Source organism: Rhinopithecus roxellana, chromosome 13 (genome assembly GCF_007565055.1).
Source record: "Rhinopithecus roxellana isolate Shanxi Qingling chromosome 13, ASM756505v1, whole genome shotgun sequence".
Taxonomy (NCBI): Eukaryota; Metazoa; Chordata; class Mammalia; order Primates; family Cercopithecidae; genus Rhinopithecus; species Rhinopithecus roxellana.
Window position 1 is genome coordinate 109,081,592 of NC_044561.1, and position 14,771 is coordinate 109,096,362.

General features: G+C 44.4%; 1 protein-coding gene across 2 annotated transcripts in view; it reads right to left on the reverse strand.

Moving 5' to 3' along the window:
* Positions 1-14,771, reverse strand: part of NDRG3 (NDRG family member 3) — a 99,385-nt gene that overhangs the window by 33,494 nt on the left and 51,120 nt on the right. For both annotated transcript variants that reach the window (XM_030915606.1, XM_030915604.1), the window contains exons 4-6: positions 5,195-5,300; positions 3,985-4,105; positions 211-273 (exon numbers count right to left, since the gene is read on the reverse strand). In XM_030915606.1, the coding sequence (XP_030771466.1) occupies positions 211-273; positions 3,985-4,105; positions 5,195-5,300 (290 nt within the window). The remainder of the gene's footprint in view (positions 1-210; positions 274-3,984; positions 4,106-5,194; positions 5,301-14,771) is intronic.

Consider the following 14,771-nt stretch of genomic DNA (forward strand, 5'->3'; position numbering starts at 1 on the left):
TGTAGATCCTGCCCTTATTCTCTATCACAACACCCCCACTGACTTATTTTATAAAACTTTATTATTTGTTTGCTTTCTTGTTACCCCACTAAGCTCTAGAAGGACAGTGACTACTGTTTTCCTAACCATCGAATCCTCTGAAACAGACACTAAAGAATTTACCATAGAAAGTCAATAAAAACTGCACGAAAGACTACAGAATGAACCTACCTTAGGTGGGTAAGAACAGGAGGCAGCATTTCGGCCAGCTCATCCATTGTGGGGTACTGATACCTGAAATCCAGAAGGATATCTCCTGAATTAGAAAGTACTCATAATTCCCAGTTACTAGAACAGCTGGAAAGGTACAGAAGTCTTAGACAAAAGGCTGGGCCCAATGGCTCATGCCTATAATCCCAGCACTTTGGGATACCGAGGTGGGCAGATCACCTGAGGTTGGGAGTTCGAGACCAGCCTGACCAACATGGAGAAACCCCATCTCTACTAAAAATACAAAATTAGCCAGGCATGGTGGTGCATGCCTGTAATCCCAGCTACTCGGGAGGCTGAGGCAGGAGAATCGCTTGAGTATGGGAGGTGGAGGTTGCATTGAGCAGAAATCACACTATTGTACTCCAGCCTGGGCAACAAAAGCGAAATTTTGCCCCCCTCCAAAAAAAAAAAGAAATCTTAGATAAAAGCATTTCCTTTTACCAAAGGCTCAAAGGTGGTGATGTGGTACCTGAAAATGATTGTGGCATATTGTGTAACTCTCTACAACTGCCATGCTAAGGAGAAAGTAAAAGAATCCACTATTTCTATATGCTAACGAGCAGCCCTTGGGACCAGAGGGTGCCACATGAAAAGAATTAGTAACAGGGTTCTCTCTTAGGGTGTTTCCAAACCTCTAGCAATCACTTCAGTTGGAGTCCAGGCTCAGTAAACCTCTGTCAGTAAGAGTCAACTCAGAAAGTGGGTCTTGGTCTACTGCTATATTTAGACAACTAAATGCAAAAATAAACAAAGGTTTTCTAGTTATGGGCACACAGTTACAAACCCTTAGCATGAATGCTTATTTGTTTCACTTAGGCAGAGAATAATATAGTTATTTTTAAAAATTTATTATTAAATTTTTAAGAGACATGGTCTCACTCTGTCACCCAGGCTGGAGTGCAGTGGTGAAATCATAGCTCACTATAACCTTGAACTCTGGGGCTCAAGCTATCCTCCTGCCTCAGTCTCCTGTGTAGCTGGGACTACAGGCGCGTGCCACCATGCCTGGCTAATTTTTCAATTTTTTGTAGAGATGGAGTCATGCTATGTTGCCAGGGCTGGTCTTGAATTCCCGGCCTCAGGTGATCCTCCTACCTCGGCCTAACAAAGTGCTAGAACTACAGGTGTGAGCCACTGTGTCTGGCATGGTTATTTTACTGTTTTTGAATTTGGTTCATAGTATGAACCATATGATCCTAAAATGTTCGAGCAAGCCCAGGAACAGACCCAGATCAGAATTCTTAGAAAAGTAGTAAGCATCTGACTGGGAGTGTTGGCTCACGCCTGTAATCCCAACACTTTTGGAGGCTGAGGCAAGCAGATTGCTTGAGACCAGGAGTTCGAGACCAGCCTGAGCAACAGGGCAAAACCCTGTCTCTACAGAAAATACAAAAATTGGCTGGGCGCGGTGGCTCACGCCTGTAATCCCAGCACTTTGGGAGGCCGAGGCAGGCGGATCACGAGGTCAGGAGATCGAGACCATCCTGGCTAACACAGTGAAACCCCATCTCTACTAAAAACACAAAAAATTAGCCAGGAGTCATGGCAGGTGCCTGTAGTCACAGCTACCTGGGAGGCTGAGACAGGAGAATGCTGTGAACCCGGGATGTGGAGCTTCCAGTGAGCGGAGATCTCGCCACTGCACTCCAGTCTGGGAGACAGAGCAGGACTCCGTCTCAAAAAAGAAAAAAGAAAAGAAAAGAAAAGAAAATACAAAAATTAGCTGGACGTGTTGAAAATGCAAAAATTAGCCGAGTGTGTTGGTGCACACTTGTAGTCCCAGCTAGTAGGGAGGCTGAGATGGGAGGATCACTTGAGCCCAGGAGGTTGAGGCTGCAGTGAGCCATGATCACACCACTGTACTCCAGCCTGGGAAACAAAGCAATATCCTATCTCAAAAAAAATAAATAAATAAAATAAAGCGATTACAGAATTGAAGATGGAATTGATCCTAAGATGACCACTTACATATGAGGCAGTATCTGTTCTACATCTGACAGGGAAGTCAGCCCGCCTCTGCCTGAACACTTAAGGGATGGTGTGCTGTGGAACCATTTGTGCACAAAATAGAAAAAAGGAACTGGATCCAAATCTTGCTGGATATAAACTGACCACTGGCCAATTTGCATTATAGAGTCAGAACAGCACAGATTCTGGCACCAGACTGTGTTCAAATCTTAGTTCTGCCACTTATTTGTTATGTAATGTTAGCCATGTTACTTAATTTTTCTGGGCCTCAGTTTCCTCACTTATAAAATGGGAATAATAGTAAACTTATCCCATAGGGTTATGAGGAGTAAATGAGTTAACAAATGTAAAGCATCTAAAGCAGTGTCTGGAACATGGTTTGAGTACTATTTAAGTATTAGCTATTATTTGTCTGCAATTGTCTATTTCCCAGCAGTCACTGGCCAAAGGCAGCTCTGGAGATGAGTGAAAGGAGAGGGGAAGAATTAGCATTCCACAGTGTGTGCGCTCACTCCTCCTAAGGTCTTCTCAATAAGCACACCGTCCAGGGAACAAATAGGTAGGGAGCCTGTAACTCTGCCCTGCAAAGCAGACATAGGAGGAAGCTGAGAGTGCCAAAGCCAATCAATTGGCCCACACCTCTATCTGCCAGGACAGCCTCTCAGAAAAAATAGTTACACAGATAGTCAAATTTCCATTATCAGATTGAGAGTCAAATTTCCATTATCAGGATGGGGAGATGCTCCCAGGAAAGCTCAGAAGTACCTGAATTTGGGCCTAGGTAGTTGGGAGTTTCGAGGAAGGACACAAAAATGACAGTTTTGTTTTGTTTTGTTTTGTTTTGTTTCTGGGGACAGGGTCTTGCTCAGTCACCCAGGCACTGCAGCCTCAATCTTCTGGGCTCAAGTGATCCTCCCACCACAGCCTCCCAAGCAGATGGGAACACAGGTGAACACCACCATGCCTGGCTGGCTAATTTTTAAATTTTTTGTAGAGACAAGGTCTTCCTATGTTATCCAGGCTGGTCTTTTTTTTTTCTTGTTTTTTTTTTTTGAGACGGAGTCTCTTGCTCCGATGCCCAGGCTGGAGTGCAGTGGCGCGATCTTGGCTCACTGCAAGCTCTGCCTCCCGGGTCCAGGCCATTCTCCTGCCTCAGCCTCCCGAGTAGCTGGAACTACAGGCACCTGCCACCATGCCCGGCTAGTTTTTTGTATTTTTAGTAGAGATGGGGTTTCACCGTGTTAGCCAGAATGGTCTTGATCTCCTGACCTCGTGATCCGCCCACCTTGGCCTCCCAAAGTGCTGGGATTACAGGCATGAGCCACCGCACCTGGCCCACTATCCAGGCTGGTCTTGAACTCCGGGGCTCAAGCAATCCTCCTGCCTTGGCGCTCCAAAGTGCTGGGATTATAGGTGTGAGTCACCATGTCTGGCTAAAAAATGACGCTTTCAAATAGATAAGGAAGGGAAAGACAAAGACAGTGAGAAGTAGGTGTTCCAGACACTTATGCCTTGAGATTACAGGAAAGCAGGCACCTGCTACGGAGAGCCATTCCTTGATACGGGAAAACATACAGTTTCCCCCAAAAAACTGTAAACACCAGTCCTCTCAGCCCAAGGAGAGAAAACATGAGGATGGATGGTCAATAAGCATAACCTATAGACTGTAATAAAATCAAAGGGAAGCACAAACCACTTCTCCCATTGGAGCTCAGCCAGTTGCTCTGAGTGCTTATCTCCCAGATGATCTCTTTGTGGCCTTACCCTGTTGGGAAAGAGGGTGCACCTTCCTGCTGGCCTGGGGCATCCACATGACAGACAGCAAAATGCTGGGTGATCTCGTGCATATCCTCAAAGTTAAAGAATGCATTGAAACAGGATTTATCTATAAGAATAAAAATACCCATAAGTCACAGGCTCTCCGTATCTCCTCAATTTTCCTCCACTCAGTCAATGCCTATCATCACCTTCTTTCACTGCTTTTTAACCACCAGTCCACCAAAGTGAGGTGTCTGAACAATCTGTCTGATTCAAGCTGCCCTAAAGGCTGAATATAAGACATCTCATATTGAGATACATATTGAAAATAATTCTCAATTCTAAATAATGTCTGCAAACTAGAAATTACTTTGTTAACGTTTGGTGGCTTCCGATTATAGCACAAAATAATCTTACACCCATAATGCTGTCATTTCTCATGGACATTATTCCTCTATCTCACAAACAGACACTGATTATGTCCCAAGAGCACAGGTGGAGTGAATGTCCTGAGCTGCTCACATTCACCTCATGGGAGTTTGCCTCTTGGCAAAATTGCCAGGGTGCAGGGAGGGGCTGCTGCTTCCACTTCTACCCTCTTTGTATACCTGCTTAGATCACTTCTCATGCCAAGGCGGCTACAAAAGCTTTAACACTCAACTGTAGCCTCAAATGCAGGGCATTTCTGAAAGCCAGAGCAGCGTGAAAGAAAACACATGTATGCAGACTCTGTGTGTCCATGGCTGGGGCCAAAATCTTATACTACCATCTAGAAAAGACCACTTAAAGTCACTGGTGACAGACTCTAGCAAGAACTCTTTTACTAATTCATTGAAGAGCTCACAACAAAGTTAAGTTCCAACTCTGAATTTTCTAACCTGAAACAAACAAACAAACAAACAAACAACAACAACAACAAAAAACAAAGTACAGGCTTGAAAACATGGATTTCAGTTCTACTTTCTTAAGCAATTCATTGTATAATCTTCAATCCTTTAGCAGACCTGAAGGCGAGATATGATTCCAGTATCCCCAAAATATATTCCCCTGCACACTTCCCAGGAACTTTATACCATTAACGAATGTGGGAACAAGGAGGAAAGGTTACCACAGAGAGGGGAAAACCTCTGCTCTATTAGAATATTACTGTTGTTTGGTTTTTAATATACAAAGATCAAGTATGATAAAAAGGGAAGGTGTAAAATCAAATACATACGGTTGAGGCCAATGTCATGATACGTTAGTATAACTGGTCTGTTTCCTTTGGGTAAGCCTCTTATAGTGACGTGGACCACCCCATGAGTTGTTTCTATGTCATGTTCCTGTAACAAGATAACATAAGGTCTCAGAAAAAGTAGAATGAACTTCCCAGGTTGCCAAAGTTTTACAATATCTGCTTTACCGCCATTTCCCACTAGCTGGGGCAGGACACATTAATAAACTACACGTGGCCGGGCGCGGTGGCTCACGCCTGTAATCCCAGCACTTTGGGAGGCTGAGGTGAGTGGATCACTTGAGGTCAGGACTTTGAGATCAGCCTGGACAATATGATGAAACCCTGTCTTTACTAAAAATATAAAAATCAGCTGGCTGTGGTGGCACACACACATAATCCCAGCTACTTGGGAGGCTGAGGCTGGAGAATCACTTGAACCTGGGAGGCAGAGCGTGCAGTGAGATCGTGCTACTGCACTCTAGCCTTCATCTCAAAAGAGTGAGACTTCATCTCAAAAAATAAAATAAAATAAAAGGAAACGGAAGATATGAAGAAGTTGCTGGGTGGCAAGTGAGAGGTTTCAGAGCTTCTGAACACATGTTCAGAAAATTTATAATTAATTTCAGTAGATAATTTCACTAGACCACCTATGTGTGTATCTGCCTAGGATCTCTTCTTTCCTGGGGGCTGCCCTTCTGTGTCATCCACACGTTACAGGGGTGGGTCTTGGCTACCATGTCTGTGGAACATAACCTTATGCCACAGCTTACTGGAGTCAGGGAGGCATCTGGCCCATGCTGGGTCAGTATCTTTCCCTAGGTATTTGTAATTGGAACTAAGAGATTCTAACTTCAGCTTGGCTCTTCTCTTGAAAAGAGGAATCAACTTGGGAGCTTTTAGTAGGCATTTCCACTACTCTACTTTCTGGTGCTAGTTGTGTGTACTTGTAAGTTCTAAGATATCACTGGATTGCCTCTGGTGTAAGCTATATTGGGTGAGTTTGTACCCTCTACTCCTAAAAGATCTTAACCAAGCCAACAAGTTAAAGATGTAGCCACAGCAAAGCTCAGGAACTGAATAAAGCAGACAAAGGATGCACCGAGCTGCTGAGAGTAGATGCCACACTAAGAGTGGTTGGGTGGGAAAAAAAAAGGGACTACAGAAAAGTTAACTGAGATTTATTCTAGTCATGCTCAAGTTTTACATTTCTCAAAAATAAAAAAAAAATTACCATCCTAGCCTAGTGAATTTCTGTTGATGAAGCCTGTATCTATCTCAGAAAGTCTTACATTAGGCAAGACAAGATTCACTCTGACAATGAGAATCCCAAAAAAGGCAAAGCGCTTCCAGTTTAATTTCCTGTCTAATAATGAACCTCATCAGAGCTTTGGTTTCTCTGATGTGGACCACAGAATATAATCTCAAGCTAATTGGACATGAATATATCTCAAATTACAGGCCGTAGGCTGGAGCTGATAGCCATCCCTATCAAATGAAACCATGCATGACTCAATATTTCTGTTATTTTTCTATTACTACTACCTCCTAGTCAAGTATATTCAAAGCCTTGAAAAATGAACATAAGAAATGAAGACTAGAATAAGGTACTGTGTACTGGCTATGAAATAAAGTACAGGCCAGGCACGGTGGCTCACACCTGTAATCCCAGCACTTTGGAAGGCCGAGGAGGGCAGATCACCTGAGGTCAGGAGTTCAAGACTAGCCTGGCCAAAATGGTGAAACCCTGTCTCTACAAACATACAAAAATTAGCCAGGCATGATGGCAGGTGCCTGTAATCCCAGCTACTCGGGAGGCTGAGGCACAAGAATTGCTTGAATCCGAGAGGTGAAGGTTGTAGTGAGCTGAGATTGTGACACTACTGCACTCCAGCCTGGGCGACAGACTGAGATTCCGTCTCAAAAAAAAAAAAAAAAAATAAATAAATAAATAAATAAATAAATAAATAAAGTATAAGGTTTGGATAGGGGGAAGATAAAGAAATAACTTCCTATTTCTGTATTTCTCTTACAATAATGTCAGACTTATTAAAGGACTCACTTCTCGACCCTGGTTCATTCATTAAACACCTATTTGTTGAATGCCACTCCATGCCAGACCCTAGACTGAGCTGTGGGGATACAACAGTAAACCTGAGAAACGTGATCCCAGCCTTCACAAAGATTATGTTCTAGATAGGGAGGCACACAATAAACACAGAAACAAATCCACCCATAATAATAGCTTGTGATAGGTGCAATAAAAGAAACAAATAGAGTGCTATGATAGAAAAGAAGACATTACTTTCACTAAACAGACAGAAAAATGGAAATTAAATTCAATAAAATACTATTTCATACATACCACAATGGCAAAAACTTCAAAGTTAAATAATGCCAAGTAGTGGCCAGGATGCAGAGAAATAAGAACCAACATATACTGTTTGTTTTGTTTTGTTTTGTTTTGTTTTTGAGACGGAGTCTTACTCTATCGCCCGCCCAGGCTGGAGTGCAGTGGCGCGATCTCAGCTTACTTCAACCTCCACTTCCCAGGTTAAAGCAATTCTCCTGCCCATCTCCTGAGTAGCTGGGACTACAGTTACCACCACCATGCCCCACTAATTTTTGTATTTTTAGTAGAGATGGGGTTTCACCATGTTGTCCAGGCTGGTCTCGAACTCCTGACCTCAAGTGATCCACCTGCCTCGGCTTCCCAAAGTGTTGGAATTACAGGCGTGAGCCACTGTGCCCCACAAGAATCAACATATACTGTTGGTAAGGCATATAAACTGGAACAACTACTGGGAGAATAATTTGGTAATTTCTAGTAAAGTTAAGAGGTGCCTACCCTACAGCAATTTTATATATAGATAGAATCTAAGGCTGGCGCCTTAGTTTCTGTAAGTTCTGAGACATCCCTGGATTGCCTCTGGTTTAAGCTGTACTGGGTGTGTTTGTACCCTATAGCCCTAAAGGATCTTAATCAAGGCAATGGTGGTGGCTCACGCCAGTAATCCCAGCACTTTGGGAGGCTGAGGTGAGAGGATCGCTTGAACCCAGTTTGAGACCAGCCCTGGCAACATAGCGAGACCACTGTATCTACACACACAAAAAAAAACATCAGCCAGGGGCCGGGTGCAGTGGCTCAAGCCTGTAATCCCAGCACTTTGGGAGGCTGAGGCGGGCGGATCACAAGGTCAGGAGATCGAGACCATCCTGGCTAACATGGTGAAACCCCGTATCTACTAAAAAATATAAAAAACTAGCCGGGCGAGGTGGCGGGCGCCTGTAGTCCCAGCTACTCGGGAGGCTGAGGCAGGAGAATGGCGTGAACCCGGGAGGCGGAGCTTGCAGTGAGCTGAGATCTGGCCAGTGCACTCCAGCCTGGGTGACAAAGCGAGACTCCGTCTCAAAAAAAAAAAAAAAAAAAAAAAAAAAAAAAAAAAAAAAACATTAGCCAGGTGTGGTGGCATGTGCCTATAATCCCAACTATTCGAGAGGCTGAGGCAGGAGAATGGCTTGAGCCCAGGAGGTGGAGGCTGCAATGAGCTATGATCACAATACTGTACTCCAGCCTGGGTGACAGAGCAAGACCCTGTCTCAAACAACAACAATAACAACAACAACAACAACAACAACTAATCTAAATGAACTATGAAACATGGTCACATACACAAAAGGACATGTGCAGAGATGTACGAGTGACCCTCAAACACAAGGATTAGTGGTGCAGGCCGGGCGCGGTGGCTCAAGCCTGTAATCCCAGCACTTTGGGAGGCCGAGACGGGCGGATCACGAGGTCAGGAGATCGAGACCATCCTGGCTAACACGGTGAAACCCCGTCTCTACTAAAAATACAAAAAAAACTAGCCGGGCGAAGTGGCGGGCGCCTGTAGTCCCAGCTACTCGGGAGGCTGAGGCAGGAGAATGGCGTAAACTCGGGAGGCGGAGCTTGCAGTGAGCTGAGATCTGGCCACTGCACTCCAGTCCGGGCGACAGAGCGAGACTCCGCCTCAAAAAAAAAAAAAAAGGATTAGTGGTGCCAACCCTGCCAACCCACTGTGTAGTCAAAAATCTGCATATAACTTTTGATTCCCCCCAAAACTTAACTACTAATAACCTACTATTGACCAGAAGCCTTACTGGTAACACAAACAGCTAACTAACACGTATTTTTTTTTTTTTTTTTTTTTTGAGACGGAGTCTCGCTCTGTCGCCCAGGCTGGAGTGCAGTGGCTGGATCTCAGCTCACGGCAAGCTCCGCCTCCCGGGTTCACGCCATTCTCCTGCCTCAGCCTCCCGAGTAGCTGGGACTACAGGCGCCTGCCACCTTGCCCGGCTAGTTTTTTGTATTTTTTTTTTTTTTTTTTTTGAGACGGAGTCTCGCTGTGTCGCCCAGGCTGGAGTGCAGTGGCGCGATCTCGGCTCACTGCAAGCTCCGCCTCCCGGGTTCCCGCCATTCTCCCGCCTCAGCCTCCGAGTAGCTGGGACTACAGGCGCCCGCCACCGCGCCTGGCTAGTTTTTTGTATTTTTAGTAGAGACGGGGTTTCACCGTGTTAGCCAGGAGGGTCTCGATCTCCTGACCTCGTGATCCACCCGCCTCGGCCTCCCAAAGTGCTGGGATTACAGGCTTGAGCCACCGCGCCCGGCCAGTTTTTTGTATTTTTTAGTAGAGACGGGGTTTCACCGTGTTAGCCAGGATGGTCTCGATCTCCTGACCTCGTGATCCGCCCGTCTCGGCCTCCCAAAGTGCTGGGATTACAGGCTTGAGCCACCGCGACCGGCCCTAACACGTATTGTGTATGTTATATTTATACTGCAGGGGTCTCCAACACCTGGGCCACAGACTGGTATCGGTCTGTGCCCTCTTAGGAACCGGGCCGCATAGAAGGTGAGTAAGAGCAAAGCTTCATCTGTCTTAAGAGCTGCTGCCCATTGCACTGCCTGAGCTCCACCTCCTGTCAGATCAGCAGTGACATTAGATTCTCATAGGAGCACAAACCCTATTGTGAACTAAGCATGCAAGGGATCTAGGTTGTGCACTCCTTATGAGAATCTAATGCCTGATGATCTATCACTGTCTCCCATCACCCCACATGGGACCATCTAGTTGCAGGAAAACAAGCTCAGGCCTCGCATTGATTCTACATTATGGTGAGTTGCATAATTATTTCATTATATATTACAATGTAATAATAGAAAGTGCACAATAAATGCAATGTGTTTGAATCATCCCCAAACCATCTCCTACCCCCCAAGATGTGGAAAAATTGTCTTCCACAAAACCGATCCCTGGTGCCAGAAAGGTTAAGGACCACTGATATACTGTATTCTTAATAAAGTAAGCTAAAGAAAAGAAAATGTTAAGAAAATCATAAGGCAGAGAAAATACATTTACTATTCATTAAGTGGAAGTGGATCATCACAAAGATCTTCATCCTTGTTATCTTGTTGAGTAGGCTGAGGACGAGGAGGAACAGGAGGGGTTGGTCTTGCCATCTCAAGGGTGGCAAAGGAGGAAGAGGTGGAGGAGGTGAAAGGGGAGGCAGGCACCCTTAATGTACCTTTACAGAAACACATGGTAATTTGTCTGACTTTTTAAGTCTCATTTTTCTAAAAATGTTTCTATACGGTACCAATCCTTCTTCCACTGTTTACTTTAGTTAAATTGTGCGTATCACAGAATAGTTCCTGACATAAAAGAGGTGAAAAGCAGTTTTGAATAACTGGAACCCTTCTGCCAGGCTGTCTAATGTCAATTTGTTTTCTGGCACTGCTGCTTCTACATAGTCCTCATTGCCTGGCACTGGTTCAGAAGCATTCATCTCTATCAAGTTGTCTTCTGCTAATTACTCTGGTGTGGTGTCTACTAGCTCTTAAATTTCTCCAAAATCCATACCTTGAAACCCTTCATCCTATGACCCACTTTTTTTTGGTCATATTCATAATCTTTTTAATGATACTTGATTGGCTCTGTTGTAAATCCTGTGAAGTCATATACAACATCTATACACAGTTTTCTTCGGCAGAAATTTATTGTTTTTGGCTTCCTGGCTTTCAAGGCTTATTTTATATTTTATTTTATTTTATTTTTTATTTTTTTTTGAGACAGGGTCTCATTCTGTCACCCAGGCTGGAGTACAGTAGCGTGATCTTGGCTCACTGCATTCTCCACCTCTTGGGCTCAAGCGATTCTCCCACCTCAGCCTCTTAAGTAGCTGGGACCATAGATTCATGCCACCATGCTCGGCTAATTTTTGTACTGTTTGTAGAGTTGAAGTTTCGCCATGTTGCCCAGGCTGGCCTTCAACTTTTTTTTTTTTGAGATGGAGTTTCACTCTTGTTGCCCAGGCTGGAATGCAATGGTGTGATCTCGGCTCACTGCAACCTCTGCCTCCCCAGTTCAAGCGATTCTCCTGCCTCAGCCTCCCAAGCAGTTGCGATTACAGGCGTGCATCCCCACGCCTGGCTAATTTTGTATTTTTAATAGAGATGGGATTTCACCATGTTGGTCAGGCTGGTCTCAAACTCTGACCTCAGGTGATCCACCCACTTTGGCCTCCCAAAGTCCTGGGATTATAGGTGTGAGCCATTGTGCCTGGCTGGCCTTGAACTTCTCATCTCAAGCAATCTGCCTGCCTTGGCCTCCCAAAGTGCTGGGACTGCAGGTGTGAGCCACCGCACATGGCCTCTGGCTTTTTCTTTCTTTTTTCCTTTTTTTGAGACGGAGTCTTGTTCTATCGCCAGGCTGGAGTGCAGTGGCACAATCTTGGCTCACTGAAACCTCTGCCTCCCAGGTTCGAGTGATTCTCCTGTCTCAGCCTCCCAAGTAGCTGGGACTACAGGCGCGCACCACCATGCCTAGTTAATTTTTTCTAGTTTAGTAGAGACGGGGTTTCACCATGTTGGCCAGGATAGTCTCGATTTCCTGACCTCATGATCCACCTGCCTTGGCCTTCCAAAGTGCTGGGATTACAGGCGTAAGCTACTGCGCCTGGCCGCCTCTGGCCTTTTCTATAACAACAACGGCATCTTCAATGATGTAATCCTTCCAGACTTTTATGATGTTCTATCTATTGGGATTCTCTTCCACAGTATTGACAATCTGTTCCATAAAGTACCATGCATTATGAACCTTAAAGGTGATCTAGAGGCAGAATCAGAAATACCGTGTTTGAGGGCAAGTATACCACTTAGGCACCTTCGGTATTGAATTCAATACTGAAATTCTGGGGTTCTGGGAGGCCAGGGGCATTGTCTGTATCAAAAGAACTTTGAAAGGTAGTCTCTCACTGGCAAGGTATTTTGTGACTTCGAGGACAAAGCATAGATGGAACCAATCCAGAAAAAGGGTTCTCATTATCTAGGCCTTCTTGCTGTACAATCAAAACACTGGCAGCTGGTGTTTTTCGTTTCCCTTCAAAGCTTAGAGGTTTGCAACTTTAAAGATAGGGCAGTCCTGATCATAAACCTGGCCACATTTACACAAAACAGAGTCAGCCCATCCCTTCCTGCCTTAAATAGTCTGGTACCCATTTCTCTTCCTTACTAATAAGTCCTTTGTGGCAGTTCCCCCTGAACCCCCCGAAATAGGGCACTTTTTTCTGCATTAAAACCTGTTCAGGGCTGGGTGTCGTGGCTCACACCTGTAATCCCAGCACTTTGGGAGGCCAAGGCCAGTGGATCACCTGAGGTCAGGAGTTCGAGACCAGCCTGGCCAATATGGCGAAACCCCATCTCTACTAAAAAATACAAAAATTAGCCAGGCGTGGTGTCTGGTACCTATAATCCCAGCTACTCGAGAGGCTGAGGCAGGAGAATCGCTCGCACCCGGGAGGTGGAGGTTGCCGTGGGCCAAGACCGTGCCATTGCACGCCAGTCTGGGCAACAAAAGCGAAATTCTGTCCTAAAAAAAAAAAAAAAAAAAAGATTTAATACTGCATCTTTCCATTTGTTTACATTTCTCTCAACCATGAATGGTGCCATGTATGATCTATAAGTGTGTGCATAAGTTTTAACTTTTTGTAACAGATTTGTGTATATTTTGTTAGTAAATGATAAAATAGACTAATGTCTACATATAGTTTATACAATCATGACATACCTCACTTTTTCTTAATGTTTTCAATAGCTCTAGGTTACACAGTTTGTGAGTTTTTTTTCTTTTATCTTTTTTTTTTTTTTTTTGGAGACAGAGTCTTGCTCTGTCACCCAGGCTGGAGTGCAGTGGCCCGATCTCGGCTTACTGCAACTTCCACCTCCCGGGTTCAAGCAATTTTCCTGCCTTGACCTCCTGAGTAGCTGGGACTACAGGCACGTTCCACCACACCTGGCTGATTTTTTGTATTTTTAGTAGAGATACAGTTTCAACATGTTGGCCAGGCTGGTATCAAACTCCTGACCTCAAGTGATCTAGCTGCCTCGGCCTCCCAAACTGCTGGGATTACGGGCACAAGCCATCCCGCCCTGCTGTGGGTTTTTTCAAATTGCTATAAATCTCCAAAAGCTTTCTGACTGTGTGTGATAGCTCATGCCTGTAGTCCTGGCACTTTGGCAGGCTGAGATAGGAGGACTGCTCGAGCCCAGGAGTTTGAGACCAGCCTTGGCAACATGGTGAGACCCTATCTCTACAAAAATTTTTTTACAAATAGCCAGGCCTGGTGGTGCATGCCTGTGGTCCCAGTTACTCAGAGGCTGAGGTAGGAAAGTCACTTGAGCTACAGTGAGCCGTGTTCCTGCCACTGCACTCCAGCCTGGGTGACAGAGCAAGACCCTTTCTGGAAAAAAAAAAAAAAAAAATCCAATATATGTATTGAAAAAAAGCTATGTATAAGTGGACCTATACAGTTCAAACCTGTGTTGTTCAAGGGTGAACAACAACCTTCTCTATAATGTCAAAAAAAACTGGAAACAACCCAAATATTCATCAATAGGGAAATAAATGAATCATGAATTATTCATATGACATACAGATAAAAATGAACTAGAATTATTAGCATTAATACACACAGAAAATCTTGAAAAAAATGTAAAAGAGCAAGATGCAAAAGGGTATCTATTAAAAATATACCACTTATGACAATTTTTTAAAAAGCAACACTATAGATTCTGTTTATTTATATACATGTGTACACACATATACATACACATATATATTTAGAGACAGGATCTCAGTCTAGTGCCCAGGCTAGAGTGCAGTGATGTGATCATAGCTCACTGCAGCATAGAACTCCTGGGCTCAAGCAATTCTCTCACCTCAGCCTCCCAAGTAGCTAGGACTACAGGCACACACCCCTACACCTGGCTAACTTTTATTTTTTAGATTTCTTGGAGAGACGGGGTCTCCATATTTGCTCAGGCTGGTCTTGAATTCCTGGCCTCAAGTGATTGTCCCAAATCGGCCATCCAAAGCGCTATTACAGGCATGAGCCAGCATAGCCAGCCTACAACTAAAGTATAAAAACTTGGAGGAGAAACAAGGTACACTAACTTTAGAACTTTGTTTCCTTCTGGGAGTGGATAAATTATTAACGAGAACTAAAGGAGGTTTCAATATCTCTCATGTTTTGTTTCTTGAGA